The following is a 27,210-nucleotide window of genomic DNA, read 5'->3' on the forward strand; positions in this document are numbered from 1 at the left end:
AGGGACGCACATGTGGCATGTACTCTCCCTTGTCGTGTCCGCCGGACCAGGGGGCCCGTTCATAACGGCAGGGAGCCACCCCGGCTCTGATACAGCGTTTCATTTCCACGCCGTGGCCAGGCGACCGCCAAGATTGGGCTGCGTCACCGCAACTTGGAGGTTTATATTTCGCCGAAGTACATGACTCTACCTGGACTTGGCTGAATCCGCGGCAGTCTTGGTGCGTGACGTTCTTCGCTTAAAAGTACCTCTTCTCTGAGATTCGTACCGAGGACATCAGCCTCCACAAACGAATGGCTCCTCACCCTGGCAGCCCTGTCCGCTGGACTTGCTCCTTTCTCTTCCTGGTGGAATTTAGAGATTGTCAGTCACGGCTACCTACATAAAAAGGCAGGCAGCCCTCCCACCCTGCCGTGGTCGGCACTCTCGAGCCATCATCGCCAGACCAAAACGACTCGGGAACTTTCATCGAAAGATCTTAACGACAAAGACTCTCTCACGACTACTTGATAATTACGACTGCTTCCTGTCCTGACCCGCGACCAGCAACCTCCAATCACCACTCCAACGATCACCAGGCCTAGCCTTATAAACCCAACAACCGTCAAGCTGGCTTCCTCGACCCAGTTCACTTTCACCATGATGCCCGCTCAGAGACCGTCTCAGCTTCCTCCCTGCCCCGGTCCGCCGCCAAGTAGGCCGCTTCCTCCTCTGCCCAAAAGGGATTAAGCGTTGCTCGATGATGCTACACCCTTCGGGCTTCGACATGTCGCCTGTCTCACCACCTGGTCACTAGGCTCCGCGCATCTCCGTCAGAGAGATGGCCGCGAGCCGCCCGCTGTGAGGTGTTTGTGGTCGCCCACGCGACCCTGCAACGCCGCGCTCCAGCTTCCGCATTATCTGCGTCGGTTTCGGAGGCAGCGTTTCTGAGCTGCACGCCATACGTGCCTCTGCATGCCTCCAAGCCGCATATTTGGGGACGCAGCAAGCTTTCGACACAGCCATTCATCTGCCACCCTCGACGCAAGGGGCTGCTCGCCTCTGATTGGACGGGCCGACCACGAAACCTCCGCCCCTCAACCTCGCAGCAAGCTGTGCACCCCCTGAGCGGGGATCTTCAGTTTTCCTGGCGCGCCATCGTCCGTCATCATCAATTCGGCCGCAATCACCATGAGCCGTCTGCCACCACACCATCTTCGATCGGATGGGTCCCAAGAGCGGGCTCAGGGAGTCTTCGGTTTTCCATCTTCACCTCCATTCCGCCTTGTCGGCGCCACGCAACACGGGCGCATTTTGACCTGTACCACTAGCTTGGGAATACGGACTTTTTAATCATTGATATTGTGTTATTTCCTTTTGTTTTGAGCGACGACATTGATATCAAGTGTTACGAGGTTTCAGCACATCTGGGATAGAATAGGAATGGGCAACTGTACAACACTTTTTATTTTTATGTTCAGCACCGGCGTCATGATACCACGTCGCCGATACTCCTTGAGGAGGCAAAAAGGCATGGCGACGGCGGGTAGATGTACTAGTGAGGGGTTTTTGGGAGCCGTCTCCATGTCGTCCCGACCCGGAGTTGATGAAACGGGAATACGGACAGGGCAGGTTGGGCTCTCTGATTTGCAATGTATACATGGCAATAGGCATTAATACCAACACGATAATACGTTTACAACCCTGCTTTCACGCACTTGATTGCGACCGTGTGACAACGAGTTCCGGATTCCCAATTCATTGCCTATGCCCTGAATCGTCCGTGGGGGGACTCCTGCAACTGCGACAACGTTCCCCCCGGCCCCACTACGACGCTGTGTAGCCGCCCTCGGCATCGAGATGGTTACATCATGGCCCTTCAGGAGCGAGTGTTTCAGGCGGAAATGACTGGCGGCTGCCAGGCCGGCCTGCGTGGAGGGGAGCGGGAGATCAACAGGTTTCTCTCGACTCATCAGCCGTGTTTACGGACGGCTCCGGATGTTGATGACCGCGGCCCACCAGGGTGAGACAGAACTGGAATCATCAAGATTGGCAGGGTGGGTGGCCGTGTCGCCGATCGAGAGGGATCGCCTTCACCATCGGCCGATCGGGGTGTTGGCTCCGGATATGGGTGTTCTACTGTTCTCATGCCTGTCGCGATCGGGGCCGGCTTCCAAGGGGCGCGGAGCAAGCCTAGAGAGCTGGCTGCAAGGAACAATTACTCCTTTTGGTAACGAAGCTACCTCATCAACTCCCCTGTTGTCGTGCAAGACGAAGCATGCACGATTTGCCTTCCTCAAACATGTGCTCGAGTCCATTTTGTCATACTCGCAGGTCGAGCCTCTAGGTCTGAAACAGTCCGGTAATGTCTTAGAATAGGGGTTGGCGATGCGATACGGAGTACATTCATTTCTGATTGATGACCGCGAATCACAACTTGGTTGGAAATTGGAAACGCCGCTCTCCACTGCAATGAACTTGAAGACGGATCGTGAAATGAGAATGGGAGTCGGATGCTCCTGACTTCCTGTGGGTCAGCGGCAACTGCGGGAAGAGACCCCAGACTGCTCCACAAATCTCATTTGGCGTTCCGTCAGCGGCGTTCTGGAAAGTTTCCTGGCTGGGCAGTCGGTGAGCGGTTATCTGTGGTCTATCTCCACGTGAGGACGCGCAACGATTACACGCCCTGTTCATCGAACCGCTGGATCAAGCAATCCAAGAAGCGATCTGAGGACGTGCCTGTCCGACTTTGGCAGCTCGCATCGCGGATTGATTTCTGACCCCGATTTCCCATGATGCTGCAACTCTACGTCTGGGGCCCGGCATTCGGCCTGCCGTCGCTCGACGCAGAGTGTCTCGCCGCCATTGCCTTCCTGGTGCAAACCCTCAGCCCAGTCGACTACCATCTCATCCAAAGCAGCCCCTCCGCCGTCCCGACCCGTGCGCACCCCACTCTCCTCGAATCTCCCTCTCCATTGCCCACGAACTAACCCAGTCATGCAGAACACCTCCCCGCCCTCCATGACCCCTCCACTTCAACCTGGACATCCGGCTTTCGCGCCATAGCAACTCACATCCAACAAACCCACCCGCCACCGACCTTCCACAACGACCACACCTCCCCGCCGCCACCATCACCGTCATCCAACCCCGCCGACACCGCCCCCGCCATCGCAGACGGCATAGCCTACACGACCTTCCTCACCGCCCACGCGGCGCCCCTCCTGTCCCTCTCTCTCTACGTCTCGTCCGCCAACTACGCCTCCGCCACCCGCCCGGCCTACTCCGCCGTGCTCCCCTTCCCCCTGCCATGGACTGAGCCGCCCGCCGCGCGTGCCGCGATGGTGCGGCGGGCTGCGCATCTGGGCATGTCTGTCCTCGACACAGATTTCGTTTCCGAAGAGGATAATAGTACGAATGCAGTGGTGGGAATGGAGGGATGGGTTGATATACCGGCTGCGGTCCGGCTTAAACCTAAGAATGTCGGGGTGGGGGGTTTGTTGAGTCCTGAGCAGAAGAGGAGGATCAGGCTGGAGGGGTTGGCCGGGGAGGTGCTGGATGTGTTGGGTGAGGTTGCGTGGGAGCGGCAGAGGGTTGAGGTGAGGTGTCTTGCGTGGGGATATCTGGCGCTGATGCTGCTGCCGGATGTGCCGCGGCCGTGGCTGAGGGAGGTTATGGAGGGGCGGTATCCCGGGTTGTGCGAGTTTGTGAGGGAGTTTCGGGGAGAGGTGTTTCCGGAGGGGAAGGAGTTGCCATGGGTTGGAGGGAAGGACTGTGAGTCGGTTGTTGGGGTCGGGGCGAGGTTTGCGAGGGGCGTGCTGGGTGAGGTGCCATTGATAGGAGAGCAGTGGACGCGGTGGTGGGCCGGGAGAAAGAGGAGGCAGGTGATGGCGAGCAAGGGAATAAGGACTAAGTCTGGCGGCGACCTGCTTTTACTGCTTGGGGCAGGGCTAGGGCTTACAGCCATAAGCGCAGGTGTCTTTTTTTATCGCGGTCTGCCGCCGTTTGGCGAGGGGGTGCAGGTTTGGCGGAAGCCGGTGGTCACACTGAGCAGCTTCGGGGCAGCGGGGGCCATGTTCTCAGGGGCGCTCTACGGGTTAGATTAGGGGCGGTTATATCAGATACGGCCTCGTGGTGACGGCTTGGACGAACAGATTCCCCTCTAGAGCTACGTTACACTTGGGGTGTGTTCTTGCACTACTTGGTCTTGGATAACTTGATGTCTTCAAGACTAGCATATCCAGTCAGAGATCCTCTTGATCAAAATCTGGTTTGAAATCCAGGTTATCATTGATCATGAGACATTATCTCCGTTGTAAATCGCAGTTTGGAATTGGTAGATCTGCTGTTCGTCTTCTTGTGGTGTAAGCCGAGACGGAAAGTGGAGCCTCACGGCAGCTGCACGCATCGAGGCATCTCCACCGACCGCCGAGCCCGAAATTTCCCCAACGTTCTCCCCGGCAAGCTGCTTTCGCTATGACGCGACAGCGACAATGTCAAAGAGCTGGGCATCGACGCTGAGGCTGCCCAAGTCGACCTTCCCGTACGTCCTAACGCACCCTTTCCACCACAAACAACTTGAGAAGCTCACCTGTTTCCAGACCGCGTCCTCTGCCGCAGGCCCGGGAGCAGTACATCCAGCGATGCGCCGATGACTTTTACAAGTGGCAGGCGGCCAACCGCCCGGCCGACAACGAGTTCGTCCTTCACGATGGGCCGCCCTACGCCAATGGAAGCCTACATGCCGGCCACGCCCTGAACAAGATTCTCAAGGACATCATCCTGCGCATCAAGGTCCAGCAAGGTGCACCCGCCCAAAAATACCCACACCCCATTCCATCCCCATGCCCACTGACAAAACATCCATTTTCTTTTTCCAGGCCGCCGCGTCTCGTACATCCCAGGCTGGGACTGCCACGGCCTCCCCATCGAACTCAAAGCCGTCGACGCAACACAGGGCAAAACCATGTCCCCCGGCGCGATCCGCGCCGCGGCGCGCAAGCTTGCCTCGGACACGGTCCTCGCGCAGATGTGCAGTTTTCGGTCCTACGCCGTCATGGCCGACTGGGACGCCCGCTGGTCCACCATGGACATGGCCTATGAGATCCGCCAGCTGCGCCTGTTCCAGAAGATGGCGCGCCGCGGGCTCGTGTACAGGAAGTTCAAGCCCGTGTATTGGAGCCCCTCGTCCGGGACGGCGCTGGCCGAGGCGGAGCTCGAATATAATGAGGCGCATGTGTCGAAGGCGGCATATGTGAGGTTCCCGGTCGTGATGGTGGAAGCGGGGTATGGGGGATTGCCCGGGCTGGAGGGGCTTCGGGGCAGGTTGTTTGCGGTTGTTTGGACCACTACGCCCTGGACGCTGCCCGCGAATAGGGCGATTGCGGTGCATGAGGATTTGGGGTATGTTATTGTGAGGGTCGGGGAGGATGCGTACTTGGTAGCTGAGAACTGCTTGGAGAGGGTTGCGAGGGTGCTAGCTGGGCAGGGACAGACGGTCGAAGTTGTCGGCACAGTCAGGGGCAGCCAATTAACGCAGCTGCGCTACGTCAATGTGCTTCGGGAGACGTCGGCCGGGCCACAGCCGTTTATTCACGGCTCGTTCGTCACGGACGGTTCCGGGAGCGGTCTGGTGCATTGCGCGCCAGGGCACGGGTTCGACGATTACCTGGCCTGCCTGTCCCTGGGCATACCCGTGTCTGCCCCGGTGGACAACGATGGCTTGTTTACCGAGGAAGCATATCCCAACCAGCCCGACCGCTTAAAGGGCATCTCGGTGCTTGACGGCGGCAGTGCTGCTGTCCTGGATATTCTTGGGAATGACGTCCTCGATGTCCACGAGTACCGGCACAAGTATCCCTACGACTGGCGGACCAAGCAGCCCATCATCATTCGGTCGACAGCACAGTGGTTCGCCGACGTGGACACGATCAAGGACGACGCTCTTCGGGCCATCCACCAGGTGCGGTTCGTGCCGGAGCAGGGCAAGAACAGGCTCGAGGCTTTCGTCAAGGGCCGCAGCGAATGGTGCATTTCGCGGCAGCGAGCCTGGGGCGTGCCGATACCTGCGTTGTACGAGGCAAGCGGCAATGCCGTCATGACCGACGAGGTGATCGATCACATCATCTCGGTCATCCAGAGGAGGGGAACGGATGCTTGGTGGACCGACGCCCCCGAGGACCCGGCCTGGATCCCGGAGTCGCTTCGCGGCAAGGCCGAGTACTCCCGCGGACGCGATACCATGGACGTCTGGTTTGACAGCGGCACCAGTTGGACCATGATGGACAGGCAAGCGGATCTGTACCTCGAAGGCTCGGACCAGCACCGCGGATGGTTCCAGTCGAGCCTGCTCACGCGAGTAGCGGCCATGGCAGACCAGACGACCAGAGCTACAACCAACACACTCGGGCTCTCTCCCTTCAAGACGCTGATAACCCACGGCTTCACTCTGGACCAAGACGGCAGGAAAATGTCCAAGTCTCTCGGCAACATCATCTCAGCCGACCAAGTCATGGACGGCTCGCTCTTACCCCCTCTCAAGACCAAGAAGAAAGGCGGCAACGGCAAAAACAACAACGCCCCATCCGTCAAAGACGCCCTCGGCCCGGACGCCCTGCGGCTGTGGGTCGTAAGCAGCGACTACACACACGACATTGTGCTCAGCGAGCAGGCCCTCAAGACAATCCACCAGACGCTGCTCAAGTACCGCACCACCATCAAGATGCTGACGGGCAGCATGCACGAGTCGGCGCGCACCGCGCCCCTGACGGCCGTCGACCAGATTGCGCTCGTCCAGCTGGGGGATGTCATGGCCGAGGTGAGCCGGCACTACCAGGCGTACGAGTTCAACAAGGCGTTCGCCGCGCTCAACCGCTGGCTCACGAACGATTTGTCGGCTTTTTACCTCGAGGCGCTCAAGGACAGGTTGTACTGTGCTGATGGGGGCGGCGTGCTCGAGCCGGTTTTTGTGGGGTTCCTGCGCATGCTGGCGCCCGTTACCCCCGTGCTGGTGGAGGAGGCGTGGGAGCACCGCCCGGAGTGGATGAAGGAATATGAGGAAGGGGTGCTGATACATCCGCTGCGGCAGCTCTACTGGGACCCGATTGTGGATGAGGACAGGCTGACGATGGATCCGAGGCAGCTGAGGCTGGACGTGCCGGTGCTGATGCGCGCGCACGCGGCCATCAAAGCGGCGCTGGAGCTTGCCAGGGGGGATAAAGTCCTGGGCTCGTCGCTACAATGTGCTGTGGTACTTGAGGTACCTGAAGGGGGGGTGCTGCAGGCGCTGGAGAGGTATACGGACGAGCTGGAGGCCATGTTCGTGGTGTCTTCGGTGGGGCTGAACGGGGCTGTCCCGGAGGGTGTGGAGTGGAAATATAGTGAGGAGTTTGAGCTTGAGGGGAAGCAGTGCAAGGCCTGGGTGCTCCCGCCTAAGCAGGCCAAGTGTCCTAGGTGTTGGAGGTATGTGGCGCCCAAGGAGGATGAGCTCTGTGGGCGGTGCGAGGACGTTGTAGCCGAGGCTGTACAATAGTTGTATTGCATGTGGAGTAAAGATAGAATAGGCGGCGACAACGGATACCCCATTCTGTATCACTCCCAGGAACGGTTTCGAGGCGTGTGATGATGGGATTGATTTACCCCCCCCAGTGTGTATATATTGACGGCTCCCAATGCCTTTCCGGCGGAAGCTCGCCGACGACAGAGGCTCAGAATGGCATTTGTAGGCTAGCAATACCACAAGGCTGGTACCTTGTACGAACCTTACCCAGCATACTTCCGTCTGTCTGCGCGCCGGTTTTGAAGGTGAAAGCAACACTGGCGGTTTTCGTGGACATTACGTCCCTTCAAAACGGAGAACTGGCTTGTCGGTAAGCTTTTGAGCTACCAATTCGACCCACTTAATGTTATTATTTTGTCCGTAGGAAGATTACAAACTGAAATCTGGCCTATAAGGCTGGGAGATAGGGACCCGAACGCAAGGTGAAAGTGGTTCCATATACAGTAACTACCCCTCAAGGTAACCATGTAATTTTTCATACCTGTCCGATAAGGCTGGCAGTTTGTAAGCAGCTGCCTTATCAAGAATCTTACCCAAAAATTATCAAATTGATTTTATGCGACGGCGACAAGCTTCACACAGCAGCGTCCAATTCCTCAAGCATGGACATCCTCAAAGTGCTCTCGCGGGGCATCAAGCACAACCAGAAGAACAAACCGCAAGCCGCAGGGACCTTGACCCAACTCCCCTCGGCCGGTGCGCTCCCCCGGCCGCAGCTCTTCCACGACCCGGTCAGCGCCCGAGGCAAGAAGCGGAAAAGGAGACCGGATGCACAGAATGACGAACAGGCAGTTGAGGACGACGACGTCAGCGACGTGGATTACTTTGCCCCGAAGGAACCCGCCGTCGAACCCGTTCCCGACACAGACCAGGCGCCTCCCAAGAAACGCAAGATCAGGCTGCTAGACGAGGACGAATGCAGACAGATCCTGCGCTCGCACCGTCTCAAGTTCACGATACTCTCGGGGTCGCCCAAAGTGGAGGATAAGGAGGATGAACAGGCCTCAAAGAAAAACAAGAGGCGAAAAGAGGCTGAAAGAAACATGGGCGAAAAGGAGAAGAAGGACGATTACAGAAAACAAATTTTCCCCCAGCCCTTAAACTCGTTCGGCGAGCTCCAGCACATCTACGACGTCTCGCCGCAGTTGGCAGCCAACGTCTCGGCGCAGGGCTTCCGCGTCCCGACCGAGGTGCAGATGGGCAGTCTGCCGCTCCTCCTCCGGCCAGTGACGGCCCTCAAGAAATCCAAGAGCGTCGAGGTCCCTGGCCTAGAAAACGGCGCACACTTTCTCGCTGTCGCCCCCACAGGCAGCGGCAAGACCATCACATTCCTCATTCCGGCCATCGATGGCGTCCTCCGACGGCGTGCTGAGCTGGGGAGGGACAAGGACGGGCACGTGCTCGAGGTGGTGGTTGTGGCGCCTACCAGGGAGTTGGCGAGCCAGATTGTCAACGAGGGCAGGAAGTTGGCAATTGGGACTGGGGTAAGGGTGGTACTGATGAAGAGGGGTCTGAGGCTTGCCGCGGAGGAGGTGAAACAGGTGAAAGGAAACGATGATGAGGGAAGTGGTAGTGAGAAGGAGAGCGAGGATGATGCGAGTGAAGAGTCGGAAGACGACAAGGCCGGCAAGGACGGCGGAAAGCCGCTGGCGAGGGTGGATATTCTTGTGACGACGCCCAAGACGTTGCTCAATTTCCTGTCTGGTGGCAAGCCTGGCACGCGCCAGATCCTGCCAACCGTCAGGTCCCTCGTCCTCGACGAGGCCGACGTCCTCCTCGACCCCATCTTCCGCAAACAAACAATGGGCATCTGGCGCGCCTGCACCCACCCCGAAGTTAGCCTCACCTGCTGGTCCGCCACGATGGCCTCCAACATCGAATCCCTCATCACCAAGCAGCTCGACAAGCGCTCCAAGCGCGCCGGAACCACCCCGCGCCCCGTAATTCGCCTCGTTGTCGGCCTCAAAGACGCCGCCGTGCCCAACATTACCCACAAACTCATCTACACGGCCACCGAGCCCGGCAAGCTCCTCGCGCTACGCCAACTGTTGCACCCCGTCTCATCCGCCGACTCAGGCCCGCCGCTCCGCCCGCCCTTCCTCGTCTTCACCCAGACCATCGAGCGCGCCCAGGCGCTACACGACGAGCTCAAGTACGACATACCCCTCGAGGCAGGCGGCTCGGTGCGCGTGGCGGTCCTGCACTCGTCCATGACGGACCGCGACCGCTCCAAGATCATGGCGCGCTTCCGGGCGGGCGAGGTGTGGGTGCTCATCACGACCGACGTGCTCGCGCGCGGCGTTGACTTTGCGGGCGTCAACGGCGTCGTCAACTACGATGTGCCGACCTCAGCGGCTGGGTACGTGCACCGCGCCGGGCGGACAGGGCGCGCGGGCCGCGAGGGCGGCGTGGCCGTTACCTTTTACACCAAGGACGACATCCCCTTTGTCAAGAGCGTGGCCAACGTCATTGCCGCCAGCGAGAAGCAGGCGGGAAAGACCGAAGAAGGAGGCGGCGTGCAGAAGTGGTTGCTGGATGCGCTGCCCAAGGTGGCCAAGGAGGATAAGCGGAAGCTGAAGGTCCGTGGCGTCGAGTCGAGACGGACGGGCGGCAAGGCGACTATCACGACCAAGAGCTCGTGGGAGCGGAGGAGGGAGCATAACCGAGCGCAGGCCATCGAAGCGAGTAAGCGCCGGAAGAGGCAGCGCAGGGAGGAGGGGGAGGAGAAGGTGGAGGAAGAAGGGGAGTGGGGGGGGTTGGAGGATTGATACCAGAGAGTGCTATGTCCGTAGGGCTAGATGTCGTAGTGCGTGGGACAGTTGCGGTTCAAGAGGAAATGCGTTACATAGGTACAAAACAATACAACTACACGTCTACCTCCCAACCGCAAAGACTCCTCCAACCACCACTGTCAACTCCACCCTCTCCATTCTAGACTAATCAGTAACCCACCGGCCGAAACAACCATCTCCCAGGGTCAAAAACGACCTCCAACCCCGTCTGTCCGCTCGTCCCCACCGCACAGCTCAAATCATGATACCCCTCCAGCCCCGTAACAGGCAAATCCTCCTCGGCATCCGTCTCCTCATGCAGATTCCACCTGCCCACCTCCCTGCCCTGCCTGGTTAGAAACACCTCCGTCTCGATCCGCCCGCCCACCTCGCGGAACCTCATGCCGATGCCCAGCCGCTCACCGGGCGCAAAGGGCTCGGTGAAGGACTTGCCGCCCCAGCGGTCGTTGACGAACTTGTGCCCGTCGTCGCCGTGCACGGCCAGCGAGCCCCGGTGCCAGCCGGGCATGCGGAAGGACGGGTAGGGGAGGGCTGCGAAGCCTAACGCGACGCAGATGTCGCCTTTGCGGGGGTTCGAGTGCGGGGTGAGTTGGACTTCGTAGTAGATTGTTTTCTGGCGGGTTGAGTTGGTCGGGGAGAGCGGGGAGTGTTGGGTTACCGTGTAGAGAGGTGGGTACGCTATGATGCTGTTTCGGTGATAGACAGGGTAGTTAGTATCGCGCACTGGTGGTGGTTTTGAGGTTCCCCTTGGGGAGGGGGGGTGGAGGGAGGAGCAAGCTTACGTCGAATCTCGCGCGCGGGAATCGGTGGCGACGTTCCACAGTCCCGGCGCCGTGCAGACGAGAGTGCCGCGGAAGGTGTCGGGCTGCATCAGGCGCGGGTTGTGCGCGTTGAGGGCGGCGACGGCAGGGCCGTCTAGCGTTATAGGTGCTGTCAGCGGGTGCTGGGCACACCATCTCTCGCCAGCCTCGGCTTCCTCTTCGGTGGCGTTGTGCGCCGGCGACCGGTCAAAGCCGGCGAAGATGTTGGGAGGCGGCGGGAAGAGGGATGTGTCTGGCACGACGGACTCCCTGGAAGTTTTGTTAGCCGATATGATAGAGACGGGAGGAGGACGGAACTTACCAGTCATGCTTGGGCTTGGACTCGGTTGGCGGCGGGCCAGGGGGAGGCGCCATGTAGCTGAGGTCGTTGTGGGCGTGATGAGACGGGGGCGGGCCAGGCGGGGGAGCGAAATCATCACCATCGTGGTAGCGGTGGGAGGGAGGTGGTCCAGGGGGGGGAGCGAAGTCATCTCCAAGCCTCTGAAACGGAGGCGGTCCAGGGGGAGGGGCATAATCACCTCCAGGTCTCTTGGACGGAGGCGGCCCCGGAGGCGGCGCAAAGTCGTCCCCGGCTAAGCTCACCGGAGGTCGCTGAGACGGCGGCGAAGCGGGAGGCGGAGCGTACCCGTAGCTTGCCGACTGCTGCGGGTGCTGCTGGTGATACTGAGGCGGCAGACTCGTCTTCATCTCGGGGGCATATGGCTGCTGGTTCTGTGCAGGCCGTGGCGGCTCGCCCTCCCTGGCGTCTTTCTTACTGCCGAAACACATGGCTGGTTTGATGCGGAATCGATTCTGATTCCGACTTGCTATTGGCGAGATTCCTCGAGCGAGATCTCGATATATGTGGTGTTGTTGTCCTTTGTTTTTAAGTCACCTTTTTGCGTGAACAGGTGACAACACAGCGAGTTTGTTGTGCTGTGCAGTGCAAACAGCGAACCGCTGAAGGCGTCTTTATCCAGCTAAACTGATTGTCAGACGGCTTTGACTTGCCGCTTCTAAATATCAAAGTCAACTAGGCGATTGTTTGATGTCGGTGTGGTCAGATGCCCTGCTTGTATTGACGAAGGAACCCTTGAAGCAGCGGAGGTACGCAGCATAAGGTACACGGTTGCTGCTGACAGCGGGGTTGACCACCTGAGGAGGGCAGTGCAACCCGCCAAGATAGTGCGTTCAACGGTCAACCGCTGCGCTAATACCCCATTGGCGGCGTCTCAGAAGGCCGGATTTCCGCTCCTGTCGGCAACCGGGCTGGAAGGCTGCTGAAGTACACCCGACGTGTACTGCAATATCAAGACGTACTGTGGTACCTTGCTCATCACACAATACCGGCCCTGCGCACTGTTTCTCGTACCACAGTACGGATTACACTATCGCAAGGTCGAAGTCCGTCAGCATCCATGATTCGATCTAGGTGACGTCATCTTCTTACTGTATCCACATGAAGCCTTGGATCAACACAGCCACTCAACGTTGCAACTTCGTGGCGGAGTGAGTAGGTCGAGCCACTACACTATGGATGTTCTCAACTGTGTCTGGTAGCACTAAGTATCCTGCAGAATGCGAGTAAAAACATGTTCGTAAACTCGACTGCCTCGTTGAGAACTACTTCACATTCCCAGCGTCATCGCGATTTGAGTCAAGGTTGTGCTCCTGTCGAAGCTTTGTGGATGTTCTTGGCAAGCACTACCCTCATTGAAGTTTTGTGGCTTGGCTGCTTGGCGGGTTGGTCGTCAAGATACGGGTAATCTATAGCATTGTGCAAAGCATGTGCAATCTACCTTGGGTCAGTATTGATGGTCGACTCTTTGAAGATACTTCGTTGTGATACTGAACCGGTAGTAGGAAGGAAGGTTAGCAAACCCTTTGAAGACGAGCAGTTCTTTGTTCCTATAAAGATTTCTGATTCATGTACGGATCCGTACGCAAATCCGTAATTGACCGCCATATGATGCTGTGGAGCATGCCTGGTGAGCGCTCAATGCGGAATGCGCACTCCCGTCCTTGATTCCTCTGGCAGGGATGTTGGACCTGTTGCTTTTTCCGTATAAAGCATCCTCCCGAAGTCATCATCCGTGTTCCCTCTTCCTTGTCTTACTCAGGATCCGTCCACTTCGCCGCCAACTGCCTGCGACCATCGCGTCGAGATCGACTTTTGTACATCACCAACTTCGATGAAGGAAGCTTCGCCCGACCCAAAGTCAACATCGCATGGCGGCAACCATCGCTCGTCGGGAGGACCCCATTCCGACTCGATTTCCTTAAGCGGCAACAATGGCAAAGCTGACGCCTCTTCCCTCTCGGGCTATGACATCCCCGGCGGCGGACCCGCCACGGACCAGCCAGCCCCCGTTGCTGACCCGGACAGTAGTAGTAGTCGCCGCGGCGTCAATGCACCGCAGGCTGCACAGCCGGGGGCTGTCGTAGAGGTCCAGGGCGGGAAGCCCGATGATTCCAAAAATCAAAAGAAATCTGTCGCGCAGCGCTTCTGGCGCACCTTCAAGATGATCCTGTTTAATTCCAAGCTCAACGTGCTGCTGGTCTTCGTGCCCGTCGGCATCGCCGTCGCCCAGCTCGAGAATGTGTCGCCGGCCGTCATCTTCGCCATGAATGCCGTCGCCATCGTGCCGTTGGCCGGCCTCTTGAGCTTTGCAACCGAGTCGGTGGCCCACAAACTGGGCGACTCGCTCGGCGCCTTGCTAAACGTTACGTTTGGCAACGCCGTAGAGCTGATCATTTTGTAAGCTGCTCTCCAATCAGATTCACCTAAGCCATGAGAGTCCTGCTAATAGTGTTGCAGCATGTATGTTGCCCTGCAGCACGGTTCATCCCGTCCGCACTTTTCTATCGGTTCGTAATTCATTCTTCTAATCACTGCTGACGGACATAAACAGCATTGCACTCGTCAAGAATGAGATTCGCATCGTCCAGGCCTCGCTGCTTGGCTCTATCCTGTCCAACCTGCTGCTCATCCTGGGCATGTCCTTCTTCCTCGGAGGCCTGCGCTTCCGCGAGCAGGTCAGTGCCGTTTCAGCCTCTCGGTCGACTACTTGCTGACGATATCAGATTTATAACAGCACCGTTACCCAGATGAGTGCTTGTCTGTTGAGTCTGAGCGTCATCAGTCTGGTTCTGCCCGTATGTTTATCTACACTTCATTTTCAGGGTGTTGTACTAACAATTCTAGACGGCATTCCACGCCTCATTCTCCAGTAATGACCTTGCCGATGCGCAGTCTCTCAAAATTAGCCGGGGCACCAGTGTGGTAAGTGTGGTAATCTCTGGCGAGTCGAGCGAAAAACTGACCAAGCAGATTCTCCTGTTGGTATACATTGTGTACCTGTTGTTCCAACTCATCTCGCACTCGTACCTGTACGAGTCGACACCTCAACACATTATCGATGAGGAATCAACCCCCGGCCCGGCAGCCAACTGGCTGGACTCGTCCTCGGACAGCAGCTCCTCGAGCGACTCGGATTCGTCCGACTCGGACCGTTCGCGGGAGACCATATCGAAGCGGATGAGACGGGTAATGCGCCGTCGAAGATCCAGCGCCGTCTCTTCCGAAGCGGCCGAAATCGGTTCCAACACTCATCGCACGCCCTCCGGGTCTACCAGCGAGGCAAACACCGTTAAGGATCATCCAGTTGTTGAACAGTCCTCGTCGCGTTCGCGCACGCACCGCCACAACGCCACTAACGACAATGAGGATGGTGAAGACGCTAAGGACCATCGCCATGGGAGGCGCCAACGGCGGCCGAAACGGAAGCATCGCAAGCACAAGCACAGATTGCACATGACTTCATCTCCTGACGGCGTAGTTGGGGGTACTGCAGGGAACGCCGAGGCAGAACCAAATGGCCTCGGGTCCCGCAGAGTCGACTTTGCTCCCCAAACTGCCGACCAACAGCCCGGGACCAGCAGCCCCGCCAAGGGCCTGCGCGGCATGTCTCTGTTGCCGGTCGTCAGCAGTCTGGCGCCCACCGTATTCACCCAGCCTGCCGAGGCCAGCATGCCTAGTGTACCTGCTGGCCCGGTGCCTCGCGTGCGTTATGGCATCCGCAGGACCAACTCGCTGCCGGGCCGTCTCAATCAGTACTACCGCGCTCCCGGCGCCATGATGCCGTCGCAGATACCGCTCGCCCACCGTCCCAGCGTGGCCCTTGCCGCCGAGGACGGGCACGGCGGCGCCAGCCAGTTGTCGCGCACGGCCGCCGTGATCCTGCTTCTCGTCTCGACGGCTTTGGTGGCCGTGTGCGCCGAGTTCATGGTCGACTCGATCAACGGGCTCGTCGAGACGGGCGGCGTGGGCGAGACGTTTATTGGGCTTATTGTTTTGCCCATCGTCGGCAACGCCGCCGAGCACGTCACGGCCATTACGGTGGCCATGAAGAACAAGATGGATCTGACCATTGGTGTCGCGGTCGGCAGCTCCATCCAGATTGCGCTGTTCATCACGCCGCTTGTGGTGATTATTGGCTGGGCGATGGACCGCGGCATGACGCTGTACTTCACGCTGTTTGAGACGGTGTGTTTGTTTGTGTCGGCATTTATCACCAACTTCTTGGTGCTCGATGGGCGGAGCAACTACCTTGAGGGTGCGCTGCTGATGGCGACGTATGTCATTATTGCTGTGGTGGCCTTTTACTACCCAGATGTCAAGGATGCCAGCGCGTTGGGAGCGTAGTTGGAGGGGTTGAGGTGTTGTCGATGCAGTGGCACACTGCTGGTACCTATCAGAGGAACCTGAGGGGTTAGAAAAGGGGCAACCCGGAGGTTGAGCAACCTCTTAAGGAGTTGAGGTGTCGCTGAGGCACTGGCTTAGTACCTACCGGGTGGACGGCCGGGCAAGGGTTAAAGCGAGAGCTTGAATAACCTCTTGAGAGTTAGCAGATGAATGCCTGGTGACGTCTAGATTGGTGGATGAGTATGTATCTACAGTGCTGTTGGTGGGCGATAACGCTACAAATAAATGCCTGCGATGGATGGCCTTTCGGACAAGATGATATTTGTCTAGTCACGAAGTGACAGTCAATACATCGGAGCTGATCCGTCCTGTGCCACGCCTTAATACCTTTCTCGAGCATGCATAGAATTGAAGCACCAAGCCGCATCTGCAGTGCATCATCCGGTTCAAATAGGAACAGTACTCCTGGTGACTGATACCTTACTGTGATTAACAGTGATGGTGCCCCATTCTTCCTTTGGCTTCATGGAGAAACCGGCTCTCAGAAGGATACCACTCGGGGTTCTCTGATGGCCAGGACGGATCGAGACGATGTCATCTAATGCAGGGTACCTGACGGGCAAAACGTGGATAACGTCGGCTCATGATACAACCAGAGTTCAGATGAACATAAGTCTCAATTTCGATAACGTACTTGCATAACGAGTGGCGCAGCATAACGAGTGGCGCACTTTCTTCCTCCAACAACCACCTAACTTCATCACGAAATTTCTTCCACAACACAACATGGAATCTCTTCCAAAAGAAAGTCGTATGATCCTTGCGCTCGAAGCTCTTTAAAAAGACCCTAATCTTTCCGTACGAAAAGCTGCTACAATCTACGAGATCCCCGAAACCTCGCTCCGTCACCGACGCGCCGGAAAGCAACCACGACGCGAATTACCTGCCAACCTTCGGAAATTGACCGACTTGGAAGAAAAAGTCTTCTTGAGAGGGTACTCTACCTTGATGCGCGAGGATTCCAGCCCCGGCTCTCCGACATTCGAGAAATGGCTAATCGCCTTCGTACGGATCGCGACGCGTCAGAGGTTGGAATTCGATGGGCGAACGGGTTTGTTAAACGACATCCCGAGCTTACGACGCGTTTCCGACGCCGAGTCGATTACCAGAGGGCCCAATGCAATGACAGTGACGTGGTGAAGGCGTGGTTTCGGGTCGTACGGAACATGATGGACAAATACGGGATCCAAGAGGAGGACATCTACAACTTCGACGAGACTGGGTCTCTGATGGGCATACTCTCGAGCGCAAAGGTCGTGACAAGCTCCGAACGCCGTAGCCGGCCTCGTACGAAGCAGCCTGGCAATCGGGAATGGGTTACTGTGATCCAGGCTGTGTGTGCGGATGGCTGGATCGTGCCGCCGTACTTCGTAGTCAAGGGAAAAAACCACCTTCTCCCCTGGTGCCAGAACAGCCGATTCCAGCCCGAATGGAGAGTCCATACAAGCGAAAATGGCTGGACAACAAATGAGATTGGTCTTGATTGGTTAAAAAATTTCGACCAATCTACCAAACATCGTACGAAGGGAGTCTATCGACTGCTCATCCTCGACGGTCACGAAAGCCACCACTCGATCGACTTCGAAGATTACTGCAAGGCCAACAACATTGTTCCGCTCTGCCTGCCTTCCCATTTATCTCAAGGCAGCTCTCCCACCCACATTTTCGACATTATCGACTTGCAGGCAAAGAGCATCTCGAAACTGGCGCATGAGATGGTGTTGCTCCGAGCAGAGAACAAGGAGCTTCGTGCGGCAAATGAGCGGCAAAGCAAGCGACGCAGGACCAAAAAAACACGTTTGCAGGATGGAGGATCACTTAGTTTACAAGAGGCGATGGTTTTGATGGCAGACCGGGGACTTGGTGGTCAGGATTGCGAGGAAACGTCTGGGAGTGGTGCTCGTACGAATGCAGGCGAGCCGCACGTTCGGCTCTGCAGCAACTGCAAGAAGCCCGGCCATAACGTACGAACTTGTCAAGTAGGTTGCGAGACGCCTGAGGAAAGCGATTCCGAGTAGTTTCAATTGATTTGAGGTGTTGTGGTTGAATTGACTTACAAGGTGACTGAAGTCTAAGAAAAAGTGCGCCACTCGTTATGCTGCGCCACTCGTTATGCAAGTACGTTACTTCTAATCAACATGAACAAACCATGTCAACCCAGGCCGAGAGCGAGCTTGAACTCGGTTCTTAGTCTACAAATGCGAAAAGCGTACGTTCTATCGATGCTGAACATGAAGAGAATTATTACTACAAAATCCAACCTCGACGGTTGAAATAGTTCCTTAAGACACTCCGACCCTCATTTTATGTTCCCGATCTGGGTCCCCAAAATACTGTAGATAGATTGAAAATCACAAACATCAACCGACCAAAGAAAGCAAGAGGGAAAAACGAGAAACAAACAGCCATATCATCACTCATCACATCATCTCATCCATCATCAGAATCATACCATGTACCCAAAATCATCCCCATTCATCATCTTCTCACACATCCATCCTCACCCACCCCTTCTTAAACTCAACAACCGCTTAATACCCCCAACCCTCTTGCCCTCCCCAGCCTCAACTCCCATCCCCATTCCTATCCCCATCCCCATTCCTATTCCCATCCCCATCCTCTCTCCCTCCCTTTCCTCCCCAGCAGCAGCAGCAGCAACCCCCATCTCTTTATCCACCCCCAGGTCCTCCCCCTCATATTCATACCACAACCTCGGCACCACCAACCGATACGGCACCGTGCTACCCCCCGGATCGCGCGGGCTAATCTCGACATTGAGCGTCACCTCGAGTGCTCCGAGCAGATTCACCTCGTACTCGGCCAAATTGTTCTTCTTGCCGCTTCTCAACTTCTTGGCCGACAAGCCCGTCGGCGTGCGATGGAACGGCTTGGGCGTGAAGTCGTCGTCGTCCTCCTCCTCTTCTTTTTCCTTCTCCCGGTGGTGGTTGCGTTGGTCGTGTGAATTTTGATGATGATGTTCTGCTTCTTGTTGATGTTGATGGTAGCTGCTGACGGCGCCGCCCGCCATGACAGTGTTATTATCTTTGGGAGGGACAGGTGGGTTGGGGGTATGGGTATGCGAGGCCTGATGATGACGGGGTGGTTTGACGACAGAGAAGTAACTCTCGTCGCCCTGGTCGTATTCGCTGTTGTTTCCACGATGATGGGCATGACCATGATTAGGACCATGGGCATACTCCTCATCCGGACCCAGCCCACCGCGCAACCCAATTCCTCCCCCGCTACCACCACCACCGCGGGAATACCCATGCTGCTCATACGGATGATACTGCTGAAACCGATCCCGATAGTACATTGCCTCCTCCTCATCCGTATCTAGACCCCAAACACCATTAATCCCGCCGTCGTCAGGCCTAGCGGTTCCCCTGCTACTCCGACGGCGGAAGAGCCCTCCCAACCGCCCCGACACCGACGACCCCGACAGGGTACGCGTCAAGAACCCCGGCCGGCCGGGATCGGGCTGACCACCAACCTCATCCGCACTGGCGGCGGCGGCACCCGCGCGGCGGGACAGCGACCTTAACAAACCGCCCGACACGGGCGGGCGCGAGCGGTCCTTGGTCGGCAGGCCGTCGGGACTAGCAATGGTTTTGGACCTCCTAGACCCAAGAGACAGCCGGCGAAAGAGGCTGCCTCTCCGCGAGGGGTCTCCAAAGCCGCCGCTGGTGATGGCGGTGCCCGGGGGCGTGAGGTCGTAGGCCGAGTGGGTGGGCGTGGGCGGGGGCGTGTGGCCGGGGACATACTCGCGGATGGCGCACCAGTTGCGGTGCGGGAGGAGGTGCTTGTTGTTGCGGGGCTTGCCGTCGACGCCGTGGGCAAAGAGGGGGATCATGTCCTCGTCCGTCTCGCGGTCAAAATGGTGCACCTTGTTGCGCTTGTTGAGCACGTCGGCGAGCAGATCCGGCGGCGGGGTGTTGACGATGGAGGACGAGATGACGTTTGGGATGTAACGGAAGTCCTTGTGCTTGGCCAGGCCGAGTTTGGGGTTCGAGTAGAACTGCCCGACGGCCGCGAGGTGGACGTCGCCGCTGGAGGGGAAAACAGTCAGCTGTGGCGGCCCTCGCAATCTTGAAGCGAGCCCTTCCCACTCACCTCAGAATCGTAACGCGGACCGACTTGTCCGCCGCCAAATCCTGCAAATCCTCAATGACAATACTGCGCTCGTGCTTGTGGTTCTTGGCGGTCCAGTGGTCGTCCAGGTCGTCGAGAACCTCCACGCCGCCGTCGAAGCGATTGAGCAGGCCGCCAAACATGCCCAGCTTCGCGAGCGCTTTCACAGGGTCCATAACCCGGGACGTCAAACTGGTGATTGTCAGCAGCGCCACCACACGTTGGAAACAACTCCACACATAAAACCTACATGTTCTCAAGCCATACCAGTCGCGGGTAAGCTATCGGCACGCCCAGCAGGACCAGCATATGCTCCACCTTGCCCTTGTCAATCTCGCCATAGCACCGATCCATAATCTTCTTCCACGTGTCCTCGCGGATGACCTCCTCGCGGGTCCGCTCGGTGCGCGCGTCAACCGCAAGCAGCGCGACCTTGCCCCCCAAGAACATGAACAAGCTGCGGCTGAGCTCGTTGATATATGGCCCGGGGCGAACGCCCAGCACCCAGCTGGGCTCGGCCTTCTCCGACTCGTCGACGATGCTCTGGTGTTGGAAGAGCATGTAGTACTTGAAGGCGACGTTGCCGAGGCCGGAAAACACGGGCGAGTTCATGAAGTGGTGCGGGTAGGAGCCGAACCCGTCGATGATGTCGTGGTCGTCATACATGTTGACCATGGGGATCTGGGCGTTGGCCATGCCGAACAGGCCCTGCGAGAACCACATGGCGTAGCGCTCTAGATAGAAGGTCTCGAGCTCGTCCTGCATCTGGGGCGTGAAGGGCGCGTTGTGCTTGTGCAGCGGGTTCTTGATCATCAGCCAGTCGCGGAAGAGGCGCGCGTCCTGCATGCACCGATCGTTGTAGATCTGGTCGCCGCCGCCGATCATGACGTGGAACGGCTGGCTCTGGTGCGTGTTGAGTACGTCGCGCCACATGGGGTCCGGCCCGCTGAAGTCGTCCGTCTCGACGCTCAGGCTGAAGCCGTTGCAGCTGTAGAACATGATGTTCATGCTCTGGCCCTTGGCGGGGACCCAGAAGCCCGTCGACGGGCCCCTGTTGATCCGGTACGCGATGCGCTGCTGCTTGTCGCGCAGCTCCACCTCAATGTTGAACCGCCAAAACGTGTAGCCGCGCTCGGCGTGTAGCCTGAAGCCGCGGATGTCCTTGTACTTGCCGGCCTTCTCGCCGTCCATCTCAGCCCGCTTCCTACGGGCGGCGAACGAGCCTGGTGGATCTACCGCACCTTCCGGGAGCGGCACTTCCGGCGGGCTCTTGGTCTTTTCAAACAGCCCGTCGTCCGTCTCGTTCCTCGAGACGTCCTTGGCCTCCTCGAGATGGTCCACGGGTCTGACATAGAGAATCTCGCCTTTCCGGCCGAGCTTGGGATGCCCGGCAATGGGGTCGACATATTCAGGCGCCAGTGGCTCATCTCCATGAATCTCCCTCGGCGGGGGCGGCAAGAGCTCAATCGGCTGTACGAACAGCCTCAGCGTCGGGCAAATGTCATAAGACGAATCGGCGTCCGTGGTGACAATCATGATGGAGCCGCGCCATATCTCCCTGTCAACGACAGCGCCGTTGCCAGTGGTCCTGTTGGGCACCCGCTCATGGCGGATGCCGCAGAACCTCAGCAGCGGTCCGCACTTGAGGTACAGTGGCGGCTTGAATCTCGTAGGAGCTAGACACGGTCCAAGTCAGCAACATTGCAGCACAGTAGATGCGATCAAGAAAGCAGGGTCATTGTACAAGAATAGGACAATGGCTGGCGGCAGAACGCCGCATCGTTGCTACACAACGAGAAACAGCCCAGGCTGCCCTGGGAGTCGTTCGCAGAGGGGATTGGGCTGAAGGGACGCAACCCGTCCCAGCGCTTCGCTCGGGCTCTCGCCCTCCTGGGGAGGAGGTGCTGGGGCTCGAACGGCGGACCGCCACCGCCAAAGTCGCTTGTGGACAGCAACTGGTGGAGGTCGCCGCTCTGCACCTTTCCAATGTTGGGGTACAAGGCCTGCTGATTGGGGGATCGCGTACCGTTTGTCTCGTCATATTCTCCCTCAAACGCCTCCGCCTTCTTGGGCCGCGACGACAGGCTGTTGCTCCGCCGTCGCGACTGCGATGCCTCCCACCAGGCCGTGTTCTTTCCGGTTTCCACCGCCGGCGGCACGTCGTCGATATCGAGCAGCCCTCCCGACAAGGTTCCGACTGTCGCCTTTTTCCACTCGTCGAGATACGGGGTCGGCTTGAAAATGCCATGGCCGGGCTGGAACTTGTCGCGGCCGTGGTAGATCAAATCCGACATGTGGTGCCGCTGGCCGCCGGCGTCGGCGGGGTCTTCAAGATCTCTGCGTGCGTCTGGGAGGGGGCCGTCCGTAGCCGCCGCGGGAGAATATTCTACGGGATTTGTAGCGGCAGCAGGCGAGATCAGTGCTTTGAACACCGCGCCCTGTCGTGGCTGATCCGCCGCAGCCTTCTGCATTGGAACTCGGCCGAGGATCTGGTCAGCTTTTCTCTGGCTGGGTGTCTTGGTCAGTTTGCTAGAAGGCGGGTATGCCATGAATTCGTCTGCGACGTCATCGTTAAGGGGCTGATGACCCGGTAGAGGCCCCCTGGACGTTGGCTCAGCTTGGTGCTGCGGAGGGGCACCGGCGGCTCTAGTGGTAGCCGGCGTCACTTGCCCGCCCGCTACTCGTGGGGTCTGAATGGGCACCTCGGGCGGATTCTTCCTCAGCTTGTTGCTGCCACTTCTCGTTGGAGTACGGCCGTTGGGTGCCACCGTGGGAGTGCCTTGTTTGGATACAGGAGAGTCGAGGCCATTCGGAATCTTGATGTCGTTTCTTGCGGCTCGCTCGCGGAAGCTGAGATTGCGCTGCGGAGTACCAGAGGGCTGGGCTGGGCCTGGGATATGCGACTCGGTGACTGCTCTCGGAGACGGCTCTTCAGCGGCGCTCTGTCTCGGCCCCTCGTCGGGCGGGTTCTGCGTGAGAGGGCCTTTCTGGCCAGTCGGGTGACGGGCCGGCTGCGTCGGCGTGATCGGGGTGGTTGGTGCGTCCGCAGCTGCCACCGAAGGTCGTCGCTCCCGGAAGCGAACTTGCTGCGGGCTTTTTTCGGCTTGTGGGGCGGGCCCTTTTGCCGCCGCTGCCGCCGCCCTCTCTCGCACCACCCTCTCGGCAGCCTCGACGCGAGCCCGCTTGTCCTCCTTGGAGATGCTGTCGAGCGTCAGCTCAAGCCGTTGCAGGGGAGAGCGGACGTCTGCGAACGGTTTCGGACGGTCTGTCGAGCTGCTGGTCGATGTCCTCCGAGCGCCCCTTTGTAATGGCTGCTCGGCTGCAGACGCTCTCCGCTGGCTGGCGAGCGCGGGGTCTGTGTTGATCCTTTGGGGCCGCGGCATTGCGGACTCCTCGAGTGTCTGTTTTGTCCGGTCTACGGACAGGTGGTTCTCGGTCTGGTCGGCCGGCGCGGCCAGCTTGTAGTGTTCCTCGCGCCCCATCTGACTCGGCGGGTTGCCAATCCCTTGCGGCGGTATAAGGTATGAATGTGGCTGGCCGCCACTCGATGGTAGATACTTGTAGCTCGAAGGGGGAGCGCGGGGGACGTCGGGCGCAGCAGGCGGTGGAGGCACAGTCACGGGGCCATACACTTGCTCCTGCTCCTGGTGCCTGCTCCTGCGGCGGCGGCGGTTCTCGAGAAGCTCGGGGGGATACTGGCTGGTGCCGTAGGGCAAAGAGGGTGGCCTAGGAGTCAGGCCCTGGGCCTGGAAGCTCAAGTCGGTGGGCGTCGCATACGGACTCATGGTGGAATCGGTCGGCGCGTCGGATTTTGTAGTCTGGACCGAGATGCGATTCAATCTTGGCTGTCCGTGGTTTGGGGTATCCAATGACTGGCGGCGATCTGGTGAATCCATGTCATCGGACAGACGGCGGGCTCTGGTTTGGCTCGCCTTAGGGGGTGGCAGCTGGCCCCAGTAGGGAGTCGACATGTCTGACGGTCGGGTTTGTGTAAGCGTGCAAGCGTGCACGTTAGCGAGCTGTCTCGGATGGACTTGGACTTGACTTGAGCTGGACGTGGTGTGCTTAGGCCGTTTCTCTGTCGAGCTGTGCGGTGGGGTGGGCTGACCGCTCGTCCGTGTCTCAATGCTGGGATTCAGGCGTGGCCATTTGTCCACGAGCTGCAGGCTGCCATGGCCAACCAATATTCTGCAGACACATGCACGGTCGGGCTCGGTGCCGTGACCAGCTCACGCCGAGGGGCTGGTCGCAACTTATAAAGACAGGAAACAATTTGATCGGCAAGGAGGCCAGGACGGGCCCTCAGGCAAGCTGGGCAGTGGGCCGGCGCCAAACTCGGGAATCGGGTGGGCTGGGGAAGCAGGGAAGCTTCCTTCAAGCTGGAACCTTGAGCTTGGGCGGAAAGATCTGGCTTGGCGTGGTTGGGCTGGTCCTTGTCGATTGTTCGAGGCTGACGGACAGGGGTCAGGGGTCCCAAATCGAAATTCGGAGGCGGGAAGCCCACAGCCAACCTTCCAACATCATCAATGTCCGATTATTCGTGGGCCAAAATACCGGTGGCTGGTTGCGGACGCCGAATTGTGCATCACCGATGACAGCCATGGAACTTGGACGACACATTTGTGCCATGACTCCCAATGTAATGCTCTCAATGTCTGGGAGAAGCTCGGGACGAGCCGTGCATTCCAGATGCGAGCACATGGCCGCCGCATGGAGACGGGATGAACCGCTGGGCTAGATGGGACGGCAGGGCCAAACTATGCCGACTGACGTACTCCGTACAGAGAGGAAATTCTGGAGTGTGCCTCTCAGGGGACGAAGCTAGATTCGCCGTGGATCAACTTGGGAGCTGCAGTTGCCGAGAGCGACCATGGTCATCCCTTGAATTTCAACTTGAGCTTGAGACAGCTATTGATCGGGGGAGCCTGCATCCCGATCCGACCGACAACGAGGTGAAGTACTCCAGTATATAGCCATGAAACGGTGCCTGAGTGTGCCCTCTCCGCCGGTTTATGTGCGTCACTAACTCTCCTCAGGCACACGGCAAGGCTCTCCGTAACGTCGCATGCCACCGTTCAAGCGATTGTGTAGGAAAATCAGACGATGAGCTAACAGGCCTTGGCTCAACCTTCATGAAATGGCCGCAGTGCATGCGCTCGGTATAAGAAGCGTGCCACGCCCCTGCTTGTCACAATGCAATTACTTGGAGATCCTCAACTGTAAACCTCCACGCGTGAAAGCACTTGAGGGCGGTGCGCTCTCTCTGGCTAACCGTCTCGGCGGTCGCGGTGATCGCACAGAACGTGTCGATCGCAGTCCGACATGTCGAGATCGACTATGTTTTCCCGCGCAACGAGACATACAGGTCATCCGATGCCTTTCCCATACTTTTAGCGATCCAGGATTCACGGCGTTGACCTCGCTCGGCGACTTTCAACTCCTATGAAACATCCATGCGCCTGATCCCTGTTGCTGCAAGTCGACGTGTAAACCCGAATACATGGGGGCATTCACGACGCCAAACATGACGGACGCCGCCGACACAGCTTTCTTCGTGACCATCACCAATGCGACCGAATGGACGCGCTCGAGAAATAGGGAAGAGAAAAATTGGTGCTGCAGTGGTACCTGGACCTGAGAGGATCTCGACGAGCAACGCTGCGGACAGTGGAGTGAAACAGAAGGTGGCAGTTCGCTAGGCGAGGGGGTCTGATGTTCGACATCTGGCGGAGTGGGAGCTGCAGCTTGGCTATGGGGGCGAGGGCGAACTCACAAGACGTTGTGCTGGCTCTTGGGTGCCCAGGCTTTGGCGGAGTCGTCGAGGTCAGACAAGCCGAGAATGCGACAACGGCGGATTGTCCAAAGATGAATGTGCTCGAGGGCAGGGTGGGCAACTTCTGCGCGGCCTAGGTCGACGACGCCATGATCAGCACCATCTCAAGCCAAATGTCTGTTTTGGTGGCCCAGAAAATGGCAACAGCTGCAGCAATAACAACAGCAACAACCGCCTGGTCATGGAGAAGCCGTGCTGGGTTCGGGCCCGCTCGGCCGGTGCAGACGGCCCCGGTGGCGGCTTGCCTGCTCTGCGGCCTGGCATTATGAGGGGAGTTCCAGCAAAAGTCATAGACCTCGCCATCAAGCCCGTTGCGAAGGTTAGTGGTTCACGAGAACCCTCGGTAAGGTTTTACTTCGTTGGAGGGGCCGGTTCGGCCAGGGATTGAAAGGCGCGAGCTCTGGAGAGTCACGCCGGGACCAGGCGGGAGGGTTTTAAGCCCACACCTGAATATCCATCCCACCTGAATGGCCAAGTGGGAGGGGAGGAGTTGGTGATTGGAGGAACATGGATATAATATGTACATATAGCACTGCCAGGAAGGTGCACGAGCAAATGTGGGGGCATGACTTGGGATGGAAGCGGTACTTGGGGTTTGCGAGATGTCTTGCGATAACAGGTCACCCGACAACTTCGTCGAGAAGCAGCTGCCCTGCGATGGAATCGGATCAACAAGGAGAAACCACCTGATGAAAGATCTTGCTGTTATGTACTTCCCAAGGAGTCTCCGTAGCATAATCCAGCAGGAGAGGTCTGCAGCGTATCCAGCGTCCAGGTTAAGAATCAGGGGAACTGCCCCAGTCTACCGTGCTGCAACGCTCCACGGGCATCGCCATAGAGATATCTAGTGGACTGCTCCTTCTGTAGCAACATACTCTGTACATGCCTTACGTCTTGGCTGTGGCCACCCCAAGTTCGCCAACACCCAAAGCAGCCTCCTCCCCCTGCCTATGTATGAAGCACAATTCATATGCAGTCGTCGTCACGAGTGCTCCATTCAAGGTAACAGTTCGCGTCCACACTCGGGTGTACTTCCGTTTCCTTCAACCCATTACCAGCTTCCCAAGTGCCATTCAGAAGACACCAAGGCCTTCCCAGTCGATAAATGTGGAACAACACCACAAACATGGAAACGACGAGTCTATTGAGGGTATCAAACCGAAAACACGTTCACTCCGCCCGCCCAGCCCAGCCACGCCATTTTCAGCCTAATCCCTGTCCTTCTATACAATCTCACCACGCCACATGCACCAACCTCCCCAGCAAGCGGTAGGGTATAGATCAGCTTGAGATATAGCACCCATATACCAGGATTGGGTTACCCTCTCTCACCCATTCCATAATATCCCTCA

The 27,210-nt window shown here is 58.1% G+C and overlaps 9 protein-coding genes across 9 annotated transcripts; 6 read left to right on the top strand and 3 right to left on the bottom strand.

Moving 5' to 3' along the window:
• Nucleotides 1-410: 410 nt before the first annotated feature.
• Nucleotides 411-950, bottom strand: N657DRAFT_640424 (uncharacterized protein). Its single transcript, XM_062791967.1, has one exon. It carries the CDS (start codon nucleotides 766-768, stop codon nucleotides 514-516), a length of 255 nt encoding a protein of 84 aa, XP_062653530.1. The 5' UTR covers nucleotides 769-950; the 3' UTR covers nucleotides 411-513.
• A 1,698-nt stretch (nucleotides 951-2,648) lies between these two features.
• On the top strand, nucleotides 2,649-4,319 carry N657DRAFT_588019 (uncharacterized protein). Its single transcript, XM_062789831.1, has 2 exons — nucleotides 2,649-2,919; nucleotides 2,983-4,319. Exons 1-2 carry the CDS (start codon nucleotides 2,772-2,774, stop codon nucleotides 4,083-4,085), a joined length of 1,251 nt encoding a protein of 416 aa, XP_062653531.1. The 5' UTR covers nucleotides 2,649-2,771; the 3' UTR covers nucleotides 4,086-4,319.
• A 153-nt stretch (nucleotides 4,320-4,472) lies between these two features.
• Nucleotides 4,473-7,633, top strand: N657DRAFT_668653 (isoleucyl-tRNA synthetase; the record flags this gene model as incomplete). The annotated part of the gene is made up of 3 exons (XM_062795453.1): nucleotides 4,473-4,522; nucleotides 4,581-4,783; nucleotides 4,860-7,633. The coding sequence occupies 3 exons, from the start codon at nucleotides 4,473-4,475 to the stop codon at nucleotides 7,508-7,510; spliced, it is 2,904 nt and encodes a 967-aa protein (XP_062653532.1). The 3' UTR covers nucleotides 7,511-7,633.
• A 506-nt stretch (nucleotides 7,634-8,139) lies between these two features.
• Nucleotides 8,140-10,305, top strand: N657DRAFT_610393 (P-loop containing nucleoside triphosphate hydrolase protein; the record flags this gene model as incomplete). The annotated part of the gene is made up of 2 exons (XM_062790328.1): nucleotides 8,140-10,116; nucleotides 10,171-10,305. 2 exons carry the CDS (start codon nucleotides 8,140-8,142, stop codon nucleotides 10,303-10,305), a joined length of 2,112 nt encoding a protein of 703 aa, XP_062653533.1.
• A 19-nt stretch (nucleotides 10,306-10,324) lies between these two features.
• Nucleotides 10,325-12,236, bottom strand: N657DRAFT_668655 (uncharacterized protein). Its single transcript, XM_062795454.1, has 3 exons — nucleotides 11,452-12,236; nucleotides 11,112-11,399; nucleotides 10,325-11,015 (listed from the first exon to the last, which is right to left on the bottom strand). Exons 1-3 carry the CDS (start codon nucleotides 11,916-11,918, stop codon nucleotides 10,478-10,480), a joined length of 1,293 nt encoding a protein of 430 aa, XP_062653534.1. The 5' UTR covers nucleotides 11,919-12,236; the 3' UTR covers nucleotides 10,325-10,477.
• Nucleotides 12,237-12,652: 416 nt separating this feature from the next.
• N657DRAFT_92420 (uncharacterized protein) lies at nucleotides 12,653-12,966 on the top strand. The gene has a single exon (XM_062797597.1). It carries the CDS (start codon nucleotides 12,722-12,724, stop codon nucleotides 12,893-12,895), a length of 174 nt encoding a protein of 57 aa, XP_062653535.1. The 5' UTR covers nucleotides 12,653-12,721; the 3' UTR covers nucleotides 12,896-12,966.
• Nucleotides 12,879-16,229, top strand: N657DRAFT_588032 (calcium/proton exchanger). The gene is made up of 6 exons (XM_062789832.1): nucleotides 12,879-12,933; nucleotides 12,993-13,887; nucleotides 14,039-14,165; nucleotides 14,214-14,285; nucleotides 14,335-14,412; nucleotides 14,461-16,229. The coding sequence occupies exons 2-6, from the start codon at nucleotides 13,322-13,324 to the stop codon at nucleotides 15,832-15,834; spliced, it is 2,217 nt and encodes a 738-aa protein (XP_062653536.1). The 5' UTR covers nucleotides 12,879-12,933; nucleotides 12,993-13,321; the 3' UTR covers nucleotides 15,835-16,229.
• Nucleotides 16,230-18,394: 2,165 nt separating this feature from the next.
• Nucleotides 18,395-23,996, bottom strand: N657DRAFT_610404 (uncharacterized protein; the record flags this gene model as incomplete). The annotated part of the gene is made up of 4 exons (XM_062790329.1): nucleotides 18,395-19,943; nucleotides 20,008-20,217; nucleotides 20,276-21,701; nucleotides 21,770-23,996. 4 exons carry the CDS (start codon nucleotides 23,994-23,996, stop codon nucleotides 18,395-18,397), a joined length of 5,412 nt encoding a protein of 1,803 aa, XP_062653537.1.
• A 113-nt stretch (nucleotides 23,997-24,109) lies between these two features.
• On the top strand, nucleotides 24,110-24,993 carry N657DRAFT_92464 (uncharacterized protein). The gene has a single exon (XM_062797598.1). It carries the CDS (start codon nucleotides 24,224-24,226, stop codon nucleotides 24,761-24,763), a length of 540 nt encoding a protein of 179 aa, XP_062653538.1. The 5' UTR covers nucleotides 24,110-24,223; the 3' UTR covers nucleotides 24,764-24,993.
• The last annotated feature ends 2,217 nt before the right edge of the window (nucleotides 24,994-27,210 follow it).

Source organism: Parathielavia appendiculata (genome assembly GCF_033297405.1).
Source record: "Parathielavia appendiculata strain CBS 731.68 unplaced genomic scaffold N657scaffold_1, whole genome shotgun sequence".
Lineage (NCBI taxonomy): Eukaryota > Fungi > Ascomycota > Sordariomycetes > Sordariales > Chaetomiaceae > Parathielavia > Parathielavia appendiculata.